Source organism: Pagrus pagrus (assembly GCF_965226575.1).
Source record: "Pagrus pagrus genome assembly, chromosome: 1".
Lineage (NCBI taxonomy): Eukaryota > Metazoa > Chordata > Actinopteri > Spariformes > Sparidae > Pagrus > Pagrus pagrus.
The window spans coordinates 20,585,780-20,603,232 of NC_140185.1; the positions used below are offsets into that span (position 1 = coordinate 20,585,780).

The following is a 17,453-nucleotide window of genomic DNA, read 5'->3' on the forward strand; positions in this document are numbered from 1 at the left end:
AAAGTTTGGTACCATAAATTCTTGAGAATTTAACCTTTTATACTTTAAGTGGCATTTACAGCTGGGCCTAACTCTGGGACGCAAATGGCAGAGAAGAGCCAGGAACTGGGGAGCAGTGACTCTGTCCTGTAGTGGCGTAAATGAGAGGCTAAGACAACTATAGAGAACAGAGAAGTGAAATGATGACTCAGCAGCTGTTTTTCTGCAGGGATGATGGAATCTGTGGATAGCAGCGTAAGCACCAGCTACCTTCTCAGTCTTTTCTTTGGCACAGAAGTATTGGACCTGCAGGTTGTCCTCCTCGCTGTAGCGCTGGCGCAGCTCATTCTCCTTCAGTTGTCTCTCCAGATCCAGCTGTTCTCTCCTGATTTGGGCCCGGCCCGAGAAGATTTGCTGCAGAGATTCTGACACCCTAGAGGGAGAGAGAAGAGTAATGTTCGAATGTTGTAAACTTTGCTTTGAAAGGGCTGCATGAGGAAATTTGAACTTAGCATACATGAATTACGTCAAACTTTACTAAAAAAAAGAAGAAAAAAAAGAAAAAAATAATTAATTTGCATCTTAAAATAGACAAATATCTACAAGTTTAGTCTAATCCCATCAATTACAATAGCTTTTAAATATATTGTGTCTTGAAGCTGTAATGCTCAGTTTTCAGTTAATGTTTGTTTTCTTTTGTCCACTTGACAAATTGACATAAATTCACATGTAAGGAGCAAGTTTATATTAATTGTTGTGCCAAGACCACTGAAAACACTTTTGTTCATGTATTCAACACATCCCAAAAAGGCCATGGGTTATTTAATAGCTTTAAAAAGACATTTAAACCAGAATTTTACAGCTGTTATTCAAAAGTATACCAATTAAATAAATCAAATATTTGATAAGTAATTATTTACTACAATTAATTATGGCTGTGTTAAGGCCTGAGCCAATTATTAAGTCATGTGTTAACCTTTAAATACAATCTAAATCTTTCACAAGATGCCAATGCTGTTCAGACTGAGTCAGGGAGATATTCTTAGCAATATGATGTATATATGTATTCCTGGCATGGAGTTGAGGTGATATCCAGATTGGATGCAAGTGGCTGTCTAGTTGAGTTAAAGCAGGAGGAGAGACAGGAGAGGCATGCAGGTAAATAAGACTGGAGAGCTGTCGCTGAAATGTGACTGCACTCTTCAATGCAACTCCAGTGACGTAGGAGACGTCGTGGCCTTGCTAGACTGCTGAATTTTTAATAGTGTGAGAAGCGTGCAGCCTCTATTCAGAGCCTCTCACTGCGAGTTGTGAATTCTGATGCCAGTGAATGAAATGTGTGGGAGTGAGACTCATTCAGCTTTTCCATGTCCCCCGCCCCCAACCCAAATACCCCGACAGATGCCACTGTGTGCCTTAAAGACGACTAGATAGGATGAGGCTGATCTGATTCATGTAAAGGAAAGAAATGAGTGTATATCATTTGAATTAAAATGAAGGCACGACATAGCTGTGCTTATCAAAATGAAAACTCCACATTAAGATAAAATAAGATGGTTAAGCTAATGTTGAATATAGCAAGTCTTTTAAACACTAGTTTACCATTATACACAGAGGTACCTACTGTACATTAATGCCAATGGAAAAACAATATGCAAAATTTCCAATGCCAGCGGTTTTCAGTCTTGATCCTTGGACCTCAAAGCACATCTGGTTTTTAATCCAAGAAATAAAAAGTCCCTAATTGGGTAGCGAGCTTTAAAACTGTCTGCACTCAACCCTACGTAATGTTTAATTTAATGTATCATCCTGTTTTAATTAAAGAAAAATCAAATGTTTGCGTACACATGACAGTAATTTGCACAATAACAAAAAGGAGTTATAGAGAATAAAGCTTTCTTTACCTTGAATTTGTCTGAAAGTTTAATTAATTACTGACACACTGTTTATCAATATTTTAGTACCTGCCTGCTCTCTGCAGGTTCACTAACAACAGTACAGGTCAGGAGTGAATGTGGAAAAAAGTCAAACAGGTCGAAGAGTATAAATAATATTGCTGTGCTACAGAGCACAAATTCTTACATAGGTGCTGCTACAGACCTGATAATCCAAACATACAAACTATCATAAAAAAATGAATAAATCACTTGACACAACAGTAGTGTGTGTCAAGTGTCTTCATGTGATGCATTTCCTTTTCGACGAGACCTTTTACAGAGGGGCATTAGACTGTTATAGACAAAAAACTAATAGACTATCAATTGTAAAAGTAAGACAAGGATGCTGACAAAAAATAATAATAGTATTTTGAGAGGACATTTTTGTTTTGTTCAGCATGAGGTAACTGCTGAAAATTCACCATTTTCCAGGAAGTAACAGTTTTCCAGGCAGCGCAAGAGCCCATTTCACGGGAGTGACACAAACAAGTTGTGTAAAAAGTAAAAAAACAAAACAGAACAAAGAATAGGTAAACTAGGTGTAATGTAAACGGGTCCACATGAGGTATGGGAATTGATCAAGGCTTTTATCAGCAATTTAGCAACATTGGATCATCAATGCTGACACTGTTTTGAGTACACTCTGGGTAGGTCGGCTGTCAAGAATACCACTAATGCTTTGTGTTGCGAGTGTGTCTGCGTGGCAGCACAAACAAATAATCAGCAGCTAGCATTTTCGACTAATGATATCCACTCTGACACTGTGTGGTGCTGATCAAAGCAAGTGGAACTGCCTCTATTTTAGCAACATTTTGCCAGTGTACCACACCTTGAAAGCGCTGCTCCTGGTAGAAAACTACATTTGAACTTTGTGATTCTGTTTATGTAAAGGGTGAGGACAGGCTATTCAAACATTATCTCCGTAGGGAAAAAAATATATACAGTATATGGGCCACTATTAAATAATTACAAACAAACTATTTTAATTAGGTGCAGCCTAGAAACAGAAGCAGAGACAATCTCGTTGGATGACCTCAGCATTGCATCACAAGGCCAATCATTGTAGTGGAGTGCAAGGGATTTGAAAAGCTAGTTTAGCAGTGACTAAACGCATAGAAAGGCACTTTGAAAAGAAGGATTAGCCAAAAGAGAAGCTAGCCAGGATAGCCAAGCTAACTTTAGCCCTGACAACCGACTGCTGAACAGCTACTTCTAATTTCTTCACTGCTGGCTAGGAGATGCAGTCCAGTGTGCGGATTTCTCCCGCACAGCAACAAAACAAAGTGTGGAAAAAGTCCACCCATGCCATACTAGTGTGCTCCTCACTCAGAGCCCCTCGTCTGGTAGATGTCAGACAACCTCACCGTGAAGCTGAGGAAGTGCGACAGAGCTCATTGAGTCAATTGGAAAAGGTCAAAAGGAAAGCGTTTCTTGTAGTTCATGTAATTTCGCACTTCATTTTCTTAATAATTAACTGGTTAGTAAATGGATGTTGCTCCATCTAAAGCAAAAATAACAGACATCCCTATTCACCAGCACTGGATGGTCTCCACCTCTTTAGCCACACATTGCTGGAAAACTACAGCTAAAGGAAGCCAAATATCGTTGGTTCATGTTCATGAGTGATGATAGAATGCTTGGGTTCCACCGGGACAGGGTGAGGGGTTCAGAAATCTATAAGGAGACTGGCGTAAAGCTGTTGTTCGCTTACATTGAAAGAAGCTAATTGAGGTGGGTGGGGTGTCTGACTAGGATGTGGCCTGAATGGCTCCCTGTGGAGGAATTTCAGGCAAATCCAGCTGGGAGGAAACCCTAAGGCAGACAGGGAGCGCGCTGGAAGGATTATATAGCCTGTTTGGCCTTGGAATGCCTCGACCAGGAAGAGTTGGAGAAAGTCAGCAGGGAGAGGAGCTCCTGCTTGTCCAAACTAAAGGCTACTATGCTAGGTCATGCACACTAGCACAAAATGGTTCAGTAATTCAACAATAGGTCACTAGACAACTACGACATGAGACTATAAAATTGTTATAAACTTAATGTGATTGTAGTTCTGCTGATCCCACTGAGAATCAACACCACAGACTCCACTCGGCACATTCTTCAACCACTTTGCCTAATTACACCTTACACTTCCTGATCTACTTTATTATAAATCATGATGGATATAAAGCAATCAGATGCATTTGTAAAACCACAGGTCCCATGAATGTAACACAAGTGCCCAACATGTTGGCAAATGCAGGCTAAGTGCAATCAGTGCCTGCATTCCAATTACAATGTTTACAATAACATGGGTTTGACACATGAACAAACAACTACTGATACTGTATGTTTCATGTGACACTCTGAATCACACTCATGTACATGCTTACCTTTTGAACTCTGCTTGTTTCTGGGAAGAGATCATGTTAGAAGCGCCAGGCACCATGTTCTTCTTCTCATAGTCTTTTAGTTTCTGCTTCAACTGTAGAATCTGTAAGATGCAACAGAAAATTTAAATAACTGTTCGAAATGAACCACTGATCATGGTGACCAGGTTGATCAGGTTTTGTGGAAGTACGGTGGTGTTGGTTGTTTCATATTACCTCTTGCTTTTGCTTCTCACATATGACTGCGTATTGGCCAATGTGACTGTCCAGGCTTACAACGTTACTCTTCAGCTGGTAGGTAAGCGTAGAGAAAAAAAATGTGACAATTTAAAAGAAATCCATACATTTACAGTCCAAGAATCACAGCAGTTATATTAAAATCAATAGTTCTAAAACAACATAACTTAAATACTAACCGAGGACTTAATCTCCTTGGCCCTGTTGGCATACTTAAGTGTGTTGTGGGTGTCATCATATGACTTGGATGAGGGGCTAACATTGGCAATCATAACCGTCCTGCAATTGCCTCCCAGGGAATCTTTAAGTAGCCGTGTCAGCTTGCTGTCCCTGTATGGTATATGAGTCTTCTTACTCTGAAACAAAAGAGAAAATTGAACATTATCCCGAAAAATCAGACCACCCTAGATGTTTGGTATCACTTAAAGTGTACACAAAGCAAGTCAGAAATATGAAAACTGGTAGGGTTCTGATTGAGAAATTACATCTAATGAAAGTCTGAAAGGGAATAAATGTGAGGTTCTGCCTTAATATGCATTCTCCATCTGGACAAGCTCTGATCACTATTTGGTGGGGAACAATAATCCTCAAAGGGAACATGGTTCAGTATGGAGTGCTCATTTTAGGGTTAAAACGAGGAGCAACCAGCCACAACACTGGAGTATTTCTGCAGCTGGTCTGTGAACACAGCGCAGTCAGTAATAATGGCATTAGATAAACTACAGCTGCTAAGGTGAGTCACAATCTCGTGGGCATTTGGATTGCAGAAAGTCACATTAAAGTTAAGTAAGAAAAAAGGCGGGTAAAATGATCTCTTTTGGGGTTCCCAGCTGTGCCTGCACTTCTCCCTGGAAATAACCTAAGTCTACATCTGGATTTAAAGACCTTTGCTATAGTTCATGTCAGGTCCAGGGAGAGAAAATCAAATTTTTGGTAAGGGCAGACATTTAAACGTCTTCTTTCTTTTTATTGAAGCGTGCCGTCCACTGTCACAACTCAAAACAACAGGTAAGTCAGTTGGATCTGTTCTTGTTGAAAATCTTTCAGTTGGCAAACAAAACTGTTAATGACTCTCTTTTTTTTTTTTACATTGCTCAGGACTATGTCACAGGTTTTGTTGCTCTGATTGGTTGTAGGTCCGTCCAATTGCATTCAGAGGCATTTTAGTGAGCTAATTTACAGTGCTACAGAGACAGAAGGGGCTAATGACTGGCTATGCTGAGCCTGTGGTGCTCTGTTCTGTTGATTACTTTCAATATTTTAATTAATAAAGCAGATCACGCAATACAATATCCAATGAATGGACATGTCTTTTTGTTTCTGTTGTCAGAGAACTGCTTGGGCTTAAAATAGTGATTTAAACACAGGTAGGAAATGCAAATTGTAGACAATAATCCCAGTGCTGGAGCATGGAGACCCTAGTTTTTAATATTTGAGTACAAACTAAGCTATCAGAGAACACTGCTGCAAGGAGCATGACCATATCAGAAAATACTGACAACCACACATAAGCATTTTCAAAAAGCTCAGTTTTCCGTGTCCACAAACCGCATCAATGAGCAAAATTGCCACTTTCAATGCATCAACTTTGGACAACATTTCCAAAAAGCCCCTTTTTGTGGGTGGGAAACACCCTGTTCTTCACTCCGTTATGGTCGTCCAAAGGGATGCGTCGTAATAAGTATCTACATCGCCTAAGGCAAACAACTTGCACAAAAACCTCTGTGCAGCATAGCATGGAGATGACATACTGAACAGCCCAAACAGAAGCAGCAGACATTCTTCTCACTCAAACGAATGGCACATCAGCCCAGACACAAGTGGGGACATTTTTCATGTAAATAATGGCCACAACATGAATACCATGTCTGCCAACAGTAACACTGGAGCATCAATAACCATGAGGATCGGGTGGGGAAGGAGTGGGGATTAGCTGTGGGCTTTGTACGTTGAGGACACTCAAACGATGAGTCAATGGCTGCAACACTCAAGAATGGCGGGTACAATACTAACTGGACAGTGTCCATGAAAGAATGAAGTTTTAACTCAAGAATGAAGTAACCTGTTGAAGAAGGATCACATTTCAACATGGCTGTGGTACATTTGCACAGCACTTCCTAAATGCATGTGGCCTGCTTGCGCCTTGTCCCTTGAGACTGGTGTGTAAAATGAGAAGACTGCTTGACAGGTTAATGTATGCAACTGGAATGAAATAATACCCAAATACTCAGTTGACTCTCCATTTCCCAGACTCTCTTTCCATATGGAGGGTAGTGCTACTTCATATACTTACAACCACAAAAATTTCCATATGCATCGATGATTTGCTGATGCGTAAAACACTGCTTACTACTAGACATTTCATTTGCTAGCAGCTCTTGGTGTGTGTAAAACTTTGCACATTTTCTGCAATACACTTCATCATCTCTGGACACATCTATATGCAATTCTTTTTCAACGTTATTTTGACTGTGATAATGACAAAGACACTGTACACTAAAATAAACATTCTTTGTCAGATTGTCTGTAAGCATCTGCAGTGGATAATCTAGTTGATCAGAATCGTCATTTTCAGTTGCAAAACAAAATTGAGTTCTCAGTTTTTTATGCTACATCACAGAAACCACAATAACAAAAACATATAGATTTTTTTAAATAAATCAATTTTAAAGAAGCAAGATGATATATTAATATCAGAAATGTTTTACTTCCTACTAGCAGTATTGGTCCCAAAAAATCGAGTATTAGTCAGATTTTAACTTTAGTTCTAACTATTGAATCTTCCTTGACTTTGCCTTATTTGTAAATCACTGTGTTATCATTGCAAAAGTTTATAAATAAAACATAATTCTAACTTTTATTAAGCTGTGAATCACAAAGTAGCATTTCATCTGTTATCAAGCTAACCAAACTCTTTGTACAGTTTCTGGTCTGACAGATGCTGCTGTGCGCAGCTGTCTTCGCTAACCAGGAGGTGTCTTTCTTCTGTGCATTCAAAATTCGGAGTGTCACAACACCAAGTACACAACACAGTTTGAATGTTAACTCTTTTGGTGAGCAGATCACCAAGTTCAACTTCCAGCTGTCACTGAGACATCTGACAGTTTGCTCCCAGCAATAGAAAATGTGAAACACTGTTAAATATTTAAGGGGAGACCACTTATCCAAGTTTTTTCTTTTTCCAAGATTTCTTTATTATTCAAAAACAGTCCAAATGTTTAAAAGTTTCCCAGGGTCTCAGAAACTTGTGGGCAGTGTTTACAAAACAGGCTGGTCCTGACATACGTGATATCCCATAACTATTACATTACATTACAGGAGTATTCATTGGACCTAATGCCAAAATTACATGATATAAACACTGTAGGAGTCATATATTTGCGTTAGATTTGTTTTTTGTTTATTTTCACTTATTTTGGTGTGGTGACGTGATGTGGGAGGGACCCCTTAATTAAACTATATACTTTCACCTGTCACCTGGATGCCGGTATTAGAGAGAGGGGGTCGACCTGGGAGCGCACATTTTTCGTTAACCGCACGTTTAAGCTCACAGTCTTTACCAGTTTTTTGTTCCTTGAATTATACAATCAAACCTTTAAAACGGAACGACTTGGAGTGGACATTGATGATTGAGCAGCGTGTAATAGAAAGGTTAATTCTCCCAGTCTCAGCCTGTCAGCGGCTCCAGGAAGCAAGAAGCTGCTATAAACACATTCATACCAGTATGAATTGATAGTACTTGAGTTAATTTCATCCTGGGCCCTATATGGCTGATTTAATTTCCCTTAGTTTGCATTCGGGGGCCACCTTCATGCATGAAAAATAAAAACTGTGCAGCGTGTTTAAGCAATGCACCAGAAATCTGCTCTATTTTTGAGCACTGCTAAGTTTCTCCAAAAAGTCATCCTTATCTGCTTTGACTGTGATTTAGCTAATTAAAATGAAAAGTTCTTGTTCATGTGGCCATTACATTACTTCTGCAACGCTACAGAATATGTAAGGTAAAAGAAACTCACCTTTGGGTCAGCAAGAGCATTGATAACATTTCCCAGGGCAAGGAGCGAACGATTGATGTTAGCACCTTCCCGCAAACGTGCCCCTTTGGCGTTGGTGGCGCTGGCTCTTTCTGAGCCTGCCAGATCAATAAGGCTCATTTTGGCAATGCAGACATTAGGATTGAGACTGGCAGTTTTGTCCTTTTGTCTCAAATATATCTGGAGAAAATAATACAAAAAAGTAAATTCAAGACTATCAAGAAGTAAATGTACTCTCTTATATGCTGAAGATATTAGTGACAGCCCACTTGAGTTTGGGGAGTGGGAACAGTTTACTTTTAAGCGTGTATATTTCAGTTTCTTTTTTGTTAGTTATTGACTGTTTCTGTTGTTTTTTCAGACCAGATGGAAATACCTGAAATACAGCATGGGACCGGGAAGAGGTGGCATTCATATCGGTGGGGTGCTGTGTCCTGTTGCGATTGCCAGAATCCAAAGCCTCTAGGATGTGCTCTGCAGATTTAGGCTATATAGGGGGAAAAAAAGATATGGTGTGTGACCCAGTAAAAGGCCTGATTTGGAACCCCCACGGTGGGATTTACACAGCACAGCAACAGAACAGTAAGGGGGCTCAACATTAAATCATTTGTGTACTGTATCTAACCCAGGAATATAGAACAATATTTGGACAGTGTTTGGATTTGATCATTTTCTCAATTACGTAGGAAACACCCAACATACTGTCTCACAGACTACACTTATTCTATGTAACTGACATCACAATAAAAAAGTCTTGATTCTGTTCTTCCACAGGACCTTCATTTATTGAGAGCGGAAGCCACTAGAGAAAACAGTATACCTGAACATTTGTATACACGTCACATAGTTAGGGGTGACTGTTGTGATCAGTTTCCATCAACTACCTAAGCTGTCGCTCTCATCCAGACTATTTTTTGATAATGTCTTAACACAGGAACTGCATTTCTAATCATCAGAGCTTGCAGGGAGCCTCTTTCCTGCAATTTATTCTTGCAGAACATCTAAAGAATTGGAAAATATGCTTTCTTAATTAAAAACATCACATTATGTACTGCAAAAGCAACTGAGAGACATCTTAATTATATCGACAGTTAATCAATAGACATTAAAATAACATCCATATTTACCTTTAATATGCTCTATGGTGTTATGTGTGTATGATAAATGTTGCTACTAACCTGATGCAGTGTGAGTCCCTGAACAACTACTCCTTTGGTACTGTCCTCTCTGACTGCGAGAGGGCCTGCATTGGCCAACAAGTCTCTGATCTGTTCATTGTAAACCTGTAAAAAAACAACAACATATATAACATAGGGCAAATCCTTCAAAACCAGCCTGAGAGATCGGTTGAGACTGAAATTGGTTAAGGCTCTTATGGGTATAAGAGTTCATACTGAAATGTTAAAAGAGCCATTAGAAAAGGAAATAGAAAAACATGAGAGGAAAAATATACCCTTTAAACTTGGGCATTAATGCAGTGTGTAACTGCTGCAAAGCCTTTAGACACAAGTGCGGTTTAATTATCAATGAATATTACAATTGAAACCCTTCGCTCATAGTCTGAGAATCACTTTGACTGAAAAATTAACAGGTTCTGCCCTAATATGGAGAACAAAAAGACAAGACAAAAGGAAAAACAATAGAAAATTCTCATATTCACCTCAAGATATGAGAATGCCACAGCAAACTCTTTCTCCTCCTTGGCATCATCCATGCGTTTGAACAGCTCTGTCATGGTGCGGTACATGACCCCAGGGTCATCTTGTGAGCCTAACATGGTGTGTGTCTTGCCTGCTCCGGTAGCCCCGTACGCAAACACTACAATTGAATTGCAATTAAAGACAAATTACTACAGAGTAAGATGGAGTACGGAGCAATCTCTGAGGACACTGCAGCCTCGCTTGAAATGCTTGTGAGACGTGCTAGTCACGCCAGCAGCGTTGCTGCTCTAACCTGTTAACATGGACACCGAAATTAAAAGCAAGACGTTCAACCATGCACTCACGCTGCTCACGCAGCCAGTGAGCCCAGCCTGTAACTAATAAAAATGAGATGTTCTAATCAGCATAGAATTGAAAGCGGCCCTAAAGTATGCAGTACTGTTTCATCAACACCTAAATGATGAGCTTCAATCCCACAGCTTTGAACCAAATTTTAACGTTTTGAGTTACATAGTACCATTCAATCAAGACTAGCTTGGTGGTAAACATTAGTATTCTACGTCAAGTATACATTCAGTAGCTAGCTTCTTTGGTGCACCTAGCTATCTAGCAAGTCCTACAATAAATTGAATTTTAATGAAGGGTATAATTTAATTTTTTTTGTTGAAACTGTTTTAGAGAGGCGATGTAAACTGTTTGATCATTTTGGAGACTGCAGTTCATGATGGTGTTGAATTGTGTAGCAAGTCACTAACAGGTGTTTCTTTTACCTTATGTCCACCCAAAATGCACAAATGATGGCTCTCTGATAATGCAATACAGTTCAACAGCACCACAAACTACATCCTCCAAAATCACCATACAGTTAAATGTTTCAGGCAGATTGAGATTCATAGCTGATCTGAGTATCTTCAATGGACCACTGATGACTCTCTAAAGCCAAATCTGTTTTGCTCCTATCTGCGGCAGGTGCACTAGCTTTCAAAATTTCCCAATTGTGCTGATTTAAAACACTGGAACTGCAAAGTGTTGTGAGCTTGTGACCAGCAAGTGAACCCTGGAGCAGACAAAGCAAATTAACAGCAGCCAGCAGTTTCAATTAATGATACAGCAGCATGAGTCAGCGGGCCATGCTGAGGGGGGGAAAAAAAATTAAAAACACAGCTCTGAAGTGGTGCTCGTGTGGCACCGCGTTTGAACTTCAGTATTTGGCCATGCTGGAGTTAGAGAGAGGCGATCAAAAATCCATATTTACTGCAACGACAGATTAGATCACTTTACTGTGGAGTCTGCAAGAGGGCACGGTGGGAATTGTGTTACCTTATGATAAGTTTTGCGTTATCTTACAAGAAGTTTCTCATTGATCCATAGAGGAAGGCTGAGCTGTGTTATGATGCGGTATTATGTATTGGACTGCACCCGGTTCTAACCACAGCCTGAATCTGTGCATCCTCAGCTGTGGCTGGCTTTGGCACATATGATAGATAGATAACTAGCAGCACATCGAAACTAGTTCACCTAGCTCTCTACACTGTTTTAGTATAACTGGCTGCTTCTGTTTATTGTAGCTGTGTTATGACTGTATCCATGGTAGGGCAAGGCGATATATTGTTACTATATCATTATCATGATGAGACTATATATGGTCTTAGAATTTGGATATCGTATCGTAAATTATTTCAACATTATTTTAAGGTCAAATTGCCCAGCCCTAAACCATGGAATGACATAGGCATGATTATGGCGATAACACATTAGTTTTTAAGAGCTGCAACACTGAATACGTGCAGGGGTTGTTTATATGCAGTGAATTGACACAGTTTAACTGGCTGAGTACTGAAGTGAGCTTTGACCACCACAGCCAGGCAGAGCTGCTACAGTTGTAAAAAATGACTATAAATATAATTTAGGTAGTGAATATTAAAGGACTCAGATGGGGTTTTGCTCAATGTTGTAATAAAGCATGTGTGTATTTATTTGTTACCTGTGCAGTTAAATCCATTCATCACACCGTCCAACACTCCTTTAGTGGTGTTTTCAAAGATGTCCACTTGAGTAGAGCTCTCGCCGAAAACTTGGTCAAAAACAAACTTAAGGTCTTTGTTAGCCCTCTTGTTGACATCTCTGTTTCTGTTTCGAAGTCTTTGTGACCCAAAACATCCTATGTCCTGTTCCTTGGGGTCGAATATGATCATGTGGTTATCAACAACCTGGACCACATTTCGACAGTTTTCGCGCTTCTCGTTGTCGCTGGTTGGCCTCACCCGAACAACTACCTTTACATGGCTGCACACATCGTTTGCCATTGTGGTCCCAGCGCAGTGACTTAAGTTTTGCTGCAAAAACCAAGAGGGAAAAAAAACGGTCAACAAAACGTTCCATATTGGAAAGTGCAAACATCACTATAATTCTTAATGACATGCTCATTAAATCATGCCAATAACAGGAAGAAACAGGAAAAAATGGACAGAAGACAGAAAGTGATGCAATTCTGCTTTGTGTAAAATTGAGGATAGAGTCGGATGCTCTACAGATTTGAAGCAATTTCAGGTTAGTTTGTGATGCTGGGCTATATATCGTTACAGATGCTATATTTTGCAGTGACTTTGATTTGTAATGCTTTGTGGTGTGACATGTATTTTTTTTCTAATATCTAATTATGGCCGGGCAGTATATATGATATACTGTATATATTTATTGTGATGTGAGACTATATATCATCTTAGATTTTGGATTTTATTTTATCATTATATGGTATAATTGATGTCCTTTCCTGGTTTTAAAGGCTACAGTAAAATGATGTACTTTTCAGACTGTTCTACTTTTCTAAATATTTTTACCCACTTAATATCATAATGTCATAATATCCACATTACTGATGATTATTGAACAGAATGCTCATTGTGTTAGTATTTTGTGAAAGTAACAGTACTCACCCCTACAATGTTGTTACAATATCGATATCGAAGTATGGCCTATTTGGTCAAAAATATTGTGATATTTGATTTTGTTGCCAAGAGACTGCATTACAGTAAAGTGATGTATTTTTCTCAACTAACCAGACTGTTCTACTTGTTCTAATACTTGCCTTTACCCACTTAGTCGTTATATTCTCATTAATGATGATTTTAATCAAAAATCTCATCGTGTTAATCTTTTTTGAAAGTACCAATAGTCATCCCTACAATATTGTCGCAATATTGCTGTCAATGTACTTGGTCAGAAATATTGTGACATTTGATTCTGTTGCCCAGTCCTTGCATTTATAAGTGCTTTTGAGAAGATTTCAAAATATCAACATAAATATTGTATATCACCATGTGGCCTTAAAATATCGTAATATCATTTTAAGGCCATACTGCCCAGGCTAATCTAATATCTAAAATATTTTGTCCATTCTCATTCATATAAATAGGGTTGGCGTAAAAATGCATTGGTTTTTCGCAAGGTGAACCTAATAAACTGGCAAGTGTATACATACACAAGATCATACAGGTGTTACTTGACCCTGGGTGTGCAATGTTTATGTGTTACGTATCTACATGCACACTGTCATGCCTACCATTGCAGACAACATTGATTCCCATGCTCTATTGCTACACATTAACAAGGGAATATAATGCACTTACGTTATAGAAACTGGGTAGCAGTTCCTACTGTTACAATCTAAGTTAACGGCCTGTAGTCCTACGTTGCCACAATGCGGCTTTATAAAGGCATGATGCATTCAGAGCTTGTCCAACTATTAATGCATAGTAACTACTCTCAAGTCGCTAACGAGTTACGATATAAAATACGCGATAGTGTCTTTAATGTTATCTTACTGTCGTTTTACAAGATAACATAACTATTTGAATTCCAGCACGCATTGTAATATGACGTTTATTAAAGGCGTGACTGTAACGTTAACTTTGCTCAGTTGGCGAAGCTAGCTAGCTAGCTAGATCTCGCACAACTTCCAACGACACGTTAGCATTGTTCTTGTCTTCACGTCGAATGTACCGTTTGAGCTTATGTCTTACCTTTTGTCAGAAACGGCTATCTTTCACCTCATTACCGCGGTCACGTTTTCTGAAGTGACACAAGTAGTTCGTGGTAGAAAAATAAATTCCCCAGCGACGCTCAGGTGGCCAATAGCTAGCACGACCAGCGCCAATATTTTCAAAAACAAGCCCTCTTCCTCCGTCGCAGGAGATTGGATGCGAGCCGTTGGTCGTTGGGCGGACCGGAGTGACGCGGCGGACATGCAGCTGCTCGAGGCGGAGCTACTCTCTGCTACTACGGTAAGCTACAGTTAACTTCCTGGGCTGAGGACACGGTTGTCCTTTACGCCTTACCTTGCTTAAACGTGTTGTAAATACAAGTGAGTGTACTGTTGCGTTCCTGTTCATGTATTTGTTGACAATTTGTGTATTATTAAGCATTGTTTTGTTTATCTCTGCGCGCGGCCACCCAACATGGTGACATAGCAACAATATCAGTCGCATCGCCCTGTCTTCAGCTGATCCAACACCGACAGCGACCACATACACGTGATAATGAGCAAGGACTGTGTGCTAAACCTTTCATGAGACCTCTTACAGTCTCCAATATGTAGTATATGTAAGCTGTGTCAAACACATCGATAACAAGGGAGCATGTGTTAAAAACATCCAATGTAGCACATTTTCTCCACGTTAGCTCTGTGTCTCTGAGCAAGGTATCTAGCTATCCTGCCTAACCCCAAAACTGTGCTTTTGTGTGGTAGGCTGCTCAAAATAGCAACAATCCAAAGGTAACCCATGCTTGGTTAAATGAAATCCCCTTGTTGGCAGCCACCAACAACCCAGTGCTGTAAAGGTACACTACTGTGACCTGCACTCACTCCTAAAGCTTAAAGGACAACCACCAATTTTACACAAAGTGAGATTACAGGTCAGAGGAGTACTGCCAGCCTATGTGGAAAAAAGTTGTATAAACCTTTTTTGTGGCTTCGGAAAAAGGCTGAATGCAATCTGATGAATTGCCTCCAGTGATGTCACTTAGTGGCTAAGTTGCATTGTGGGTAAAGTAGGCATCAGGTTTTGAAAAGTAGTCCACTGGTTTAGCACAAGGGCGTTACATTAAAACCTTGACACAACCTTGGAGACAGAGCCCCGTTCATTAATTTGAAAGCTGCCCAGTGGCGCATGAAGCCAAAATGGATCAACCTCCGGGTGATAAAAATACCCACATCTTCCGTGTTGTGGGGCCCACAGAGTGTGCGCACCAGAGACTTCCGCCGACCGAACCGACTAACTTCCAGTTTAGCGCCAGCTAACTTGAATGGGGATAAAATTATTTATTTGTGCGGCTCTTCTAGACTTGCCAAATTTTATTGGACTGAATGGCTCAAATTCTGACAGAAAGTTAAAGTTTGTCGTACTTTAAGTAAAATATCATCTAGTTTTGCGTGAAACAGCTCAGTGAACTATACGTCTTGCTCAACACACGTCACCAACTCGGCACAGAAAAGGTACTAAAAATGTGAAAATCAGAATAAATCTGGCCATATTGACAACTGCACTTATGTGACAAGGAAGTTAGCTAATATACAGGACCAGCTCTACAATGTTTAAGTTACCGGTTTTGATGACCTTTTAACGAGACGATGTCACTAACACGACTGTTGGGTGTGAGTCTTTATAACTGTGTATTTTCACAGTCTTATATTTCATTAGTTTTATGACAACTGCAACTTTTTCAGGATGAAATGAAGGAAACAATTCTGATGATTGACAATTTAAAAAATTATTTTCTAAGTCAAGAAAATTGTAGTTTGTCATAAAACAGATGAAACACAAGACCGTGAAAATACGTAATTCGAGAGACTACACAGCCAACAGTTACGCAAGTGACTTCTCGTTTTATGCTCACCTCAACCTATAACCGAAACCTTGTACAAGCCAGTCCCTAATATTAGCTAGCTCACAAAACTGATGAACTCTCCTTTCACTCAACTGCAGCTGTAAATATTGTCAGACTTCATTAATTGAGTGATTTTCACCTTTTTCATACTTTTTCTGTTCCGAGATGAAGCCATTTTGGTATTGGTGATGTAAATTGAGCGCGATGATGTAATTAATTGAGCTGAGAAAAGCAGTCCACCGGTCCAGCATTGCACTCCATGACACTGTTAGACTCATTATTGACAGATTAAATACAAATAATCAAAACCGGTACCGCAGAACCAGAGATGTCACCTTTTTCAAAATTTGGCACAAAATGATTCATAAGTGATGATAAATGTACAGTTTGTTCAACACATACCATCCTTCATTTGGCTCTGATTGTCCAAGGATAGCTTACTTTACTGGATGAATGTAATATTTCAATTGACATCTATGAACAGTAATGTTGTTATTGTGTGTATGAGTAGTTGACTTAGATTCCTGCAAGGTACAGCAGATATGGCCCTCAATCTGACAGCAATCATGGATTGTCACTCAATATTTTTATTGCCAACGCTTCAAATACTTTTTTTTGCTTTGCGTTCAGCAATACCATGCGCACACTTGTCGAGATTTTTCATCTTCTTCACATATTTTTATTGTATTAGAATCATTCATCACTAACAGAGCTCTAATTTTCTATACATCTTGTTGCCAGGAAACACCTGAATACCTTTAAACCATGTGGCTTACTTTGGTGCCTGCTGCGGGCAGTGTTGTTCACGTACACTGCCAAAATGTTGAAGCAATCAGCCACATATGTACTTACTCTTCTTGTGGGTTTGGTGGTGTTGCAGTGTATCAGCCACACATGTGTGCTGCTGGAAGGTGATTTGGTGAACTGTTTTTCCGTGGACACCTCTAGTTGGAGAGCTGCTCATGTCATTTAAAAAAAAAAGAAAAAATCTCTTCTGGAAATATCAAAACTACATGATAAGCCTATGTCATAAGATTTTTGTCCATACGTACTTATGATTTAGGCCTAATGTTGTTTTAAATTAATTATTTGCACTCTACATAGTAGTTACATAGCATTACTGTATGTAACCACTTGGTATACATAAACTAGATAGAAAACTATTTCAGATAATAGCATAGTAACTACAAAAAGTTACTGTTAGTAATCTTAAAGTTAGCAGTCGTCTGTCACTTTAAGTCCATAACTCCATTACCATCTAACTTAAACCTTCAAAATACTCACCCATATTCACTAGTATTACAAAACCTGTTCCACCTTATTGGTTTAAGCACTTTATGTTTCTGCTCA

At 39.4% G+C, this 17,453-nt stretch overlaps 2 protein-coding genes across 6 annotated transcripts in view; one reads left to right on the forward strand and one right to left on the reverse strand.

The window, feature by feature from the left end:
- The window catches only part of kif18a (kinesin family member 18A), a 30,263-nt gene extending 15,857 nt beyond the window's left edge, over positions 1-14,406 (reverse strand). For 3 of the 4 annotated variants that reach the window (XM_084356752.1, XM_084356754.1, XM_084356753.1), the window contains exons 1-10: positions 14,240-14,406; positions 12,202-12,553; positions 10,217-10,374; positions 9,735-9,839; positions 8,933-9,043; positions 8,539-8,736; positions 4,702-4,878; positions 4,502-4,576; positions 4,289-4,389; positions 250-412 (exon numbers count right to left, since the gene is read on the reverse strand). In XM_084356752.1, coding sequence (XP_084212878.1) covers positions 250-412; positions 4,289-4,389; positions 4,502-4,576; positions 4,702-4,878; positions 8,539-8,736; positions 8,933-9,043; positions 9,735-9,839; positions 10,217-10,374; positions 12,202-12,523 — 1,410 coding nt within the window. In that variant the 5' untranslated portion in view covers positions 12,524-12,553; positions 14,240-14,406. The remainder of the gene's footprint in view (positions 1-249; positions 413-4,288; positions 4,390-4,501; positions 4,577-4,701; positions 4,879-8,538; positions 8,737-8,932; positions 9,044-9,734; positions 9,840-10,216; positions 10,375-12,201; positions 12,554-14,239) is intronic. The other variant, XM_084356751.1, reaches the window with a different exon arrangement.
- Positions 14,407-14,416: 10 nt separating this feature from the next.
- The window catches only part of mettl15 (methyltransferase 15, mitochondrial 12S rRNA N4-cytidine), a 47,412-nt gene continuing 44,375 nt past the window's right edge, over positions 14,417-17,453 (forward strand). The window contains exon 1 of one of the 2 annotated variants that reach the window (XM_084356789.1): positions 14,417-14,500. The gene's annotated coding sequence lies outside the window, so the exon portion shown is untranslated. Of the gene's footprint in view, positions 14,581-17,453 lie in introns of both variants that reach the window. The other variant, XM_084356790.1, reaches the window with a different exon arrangement.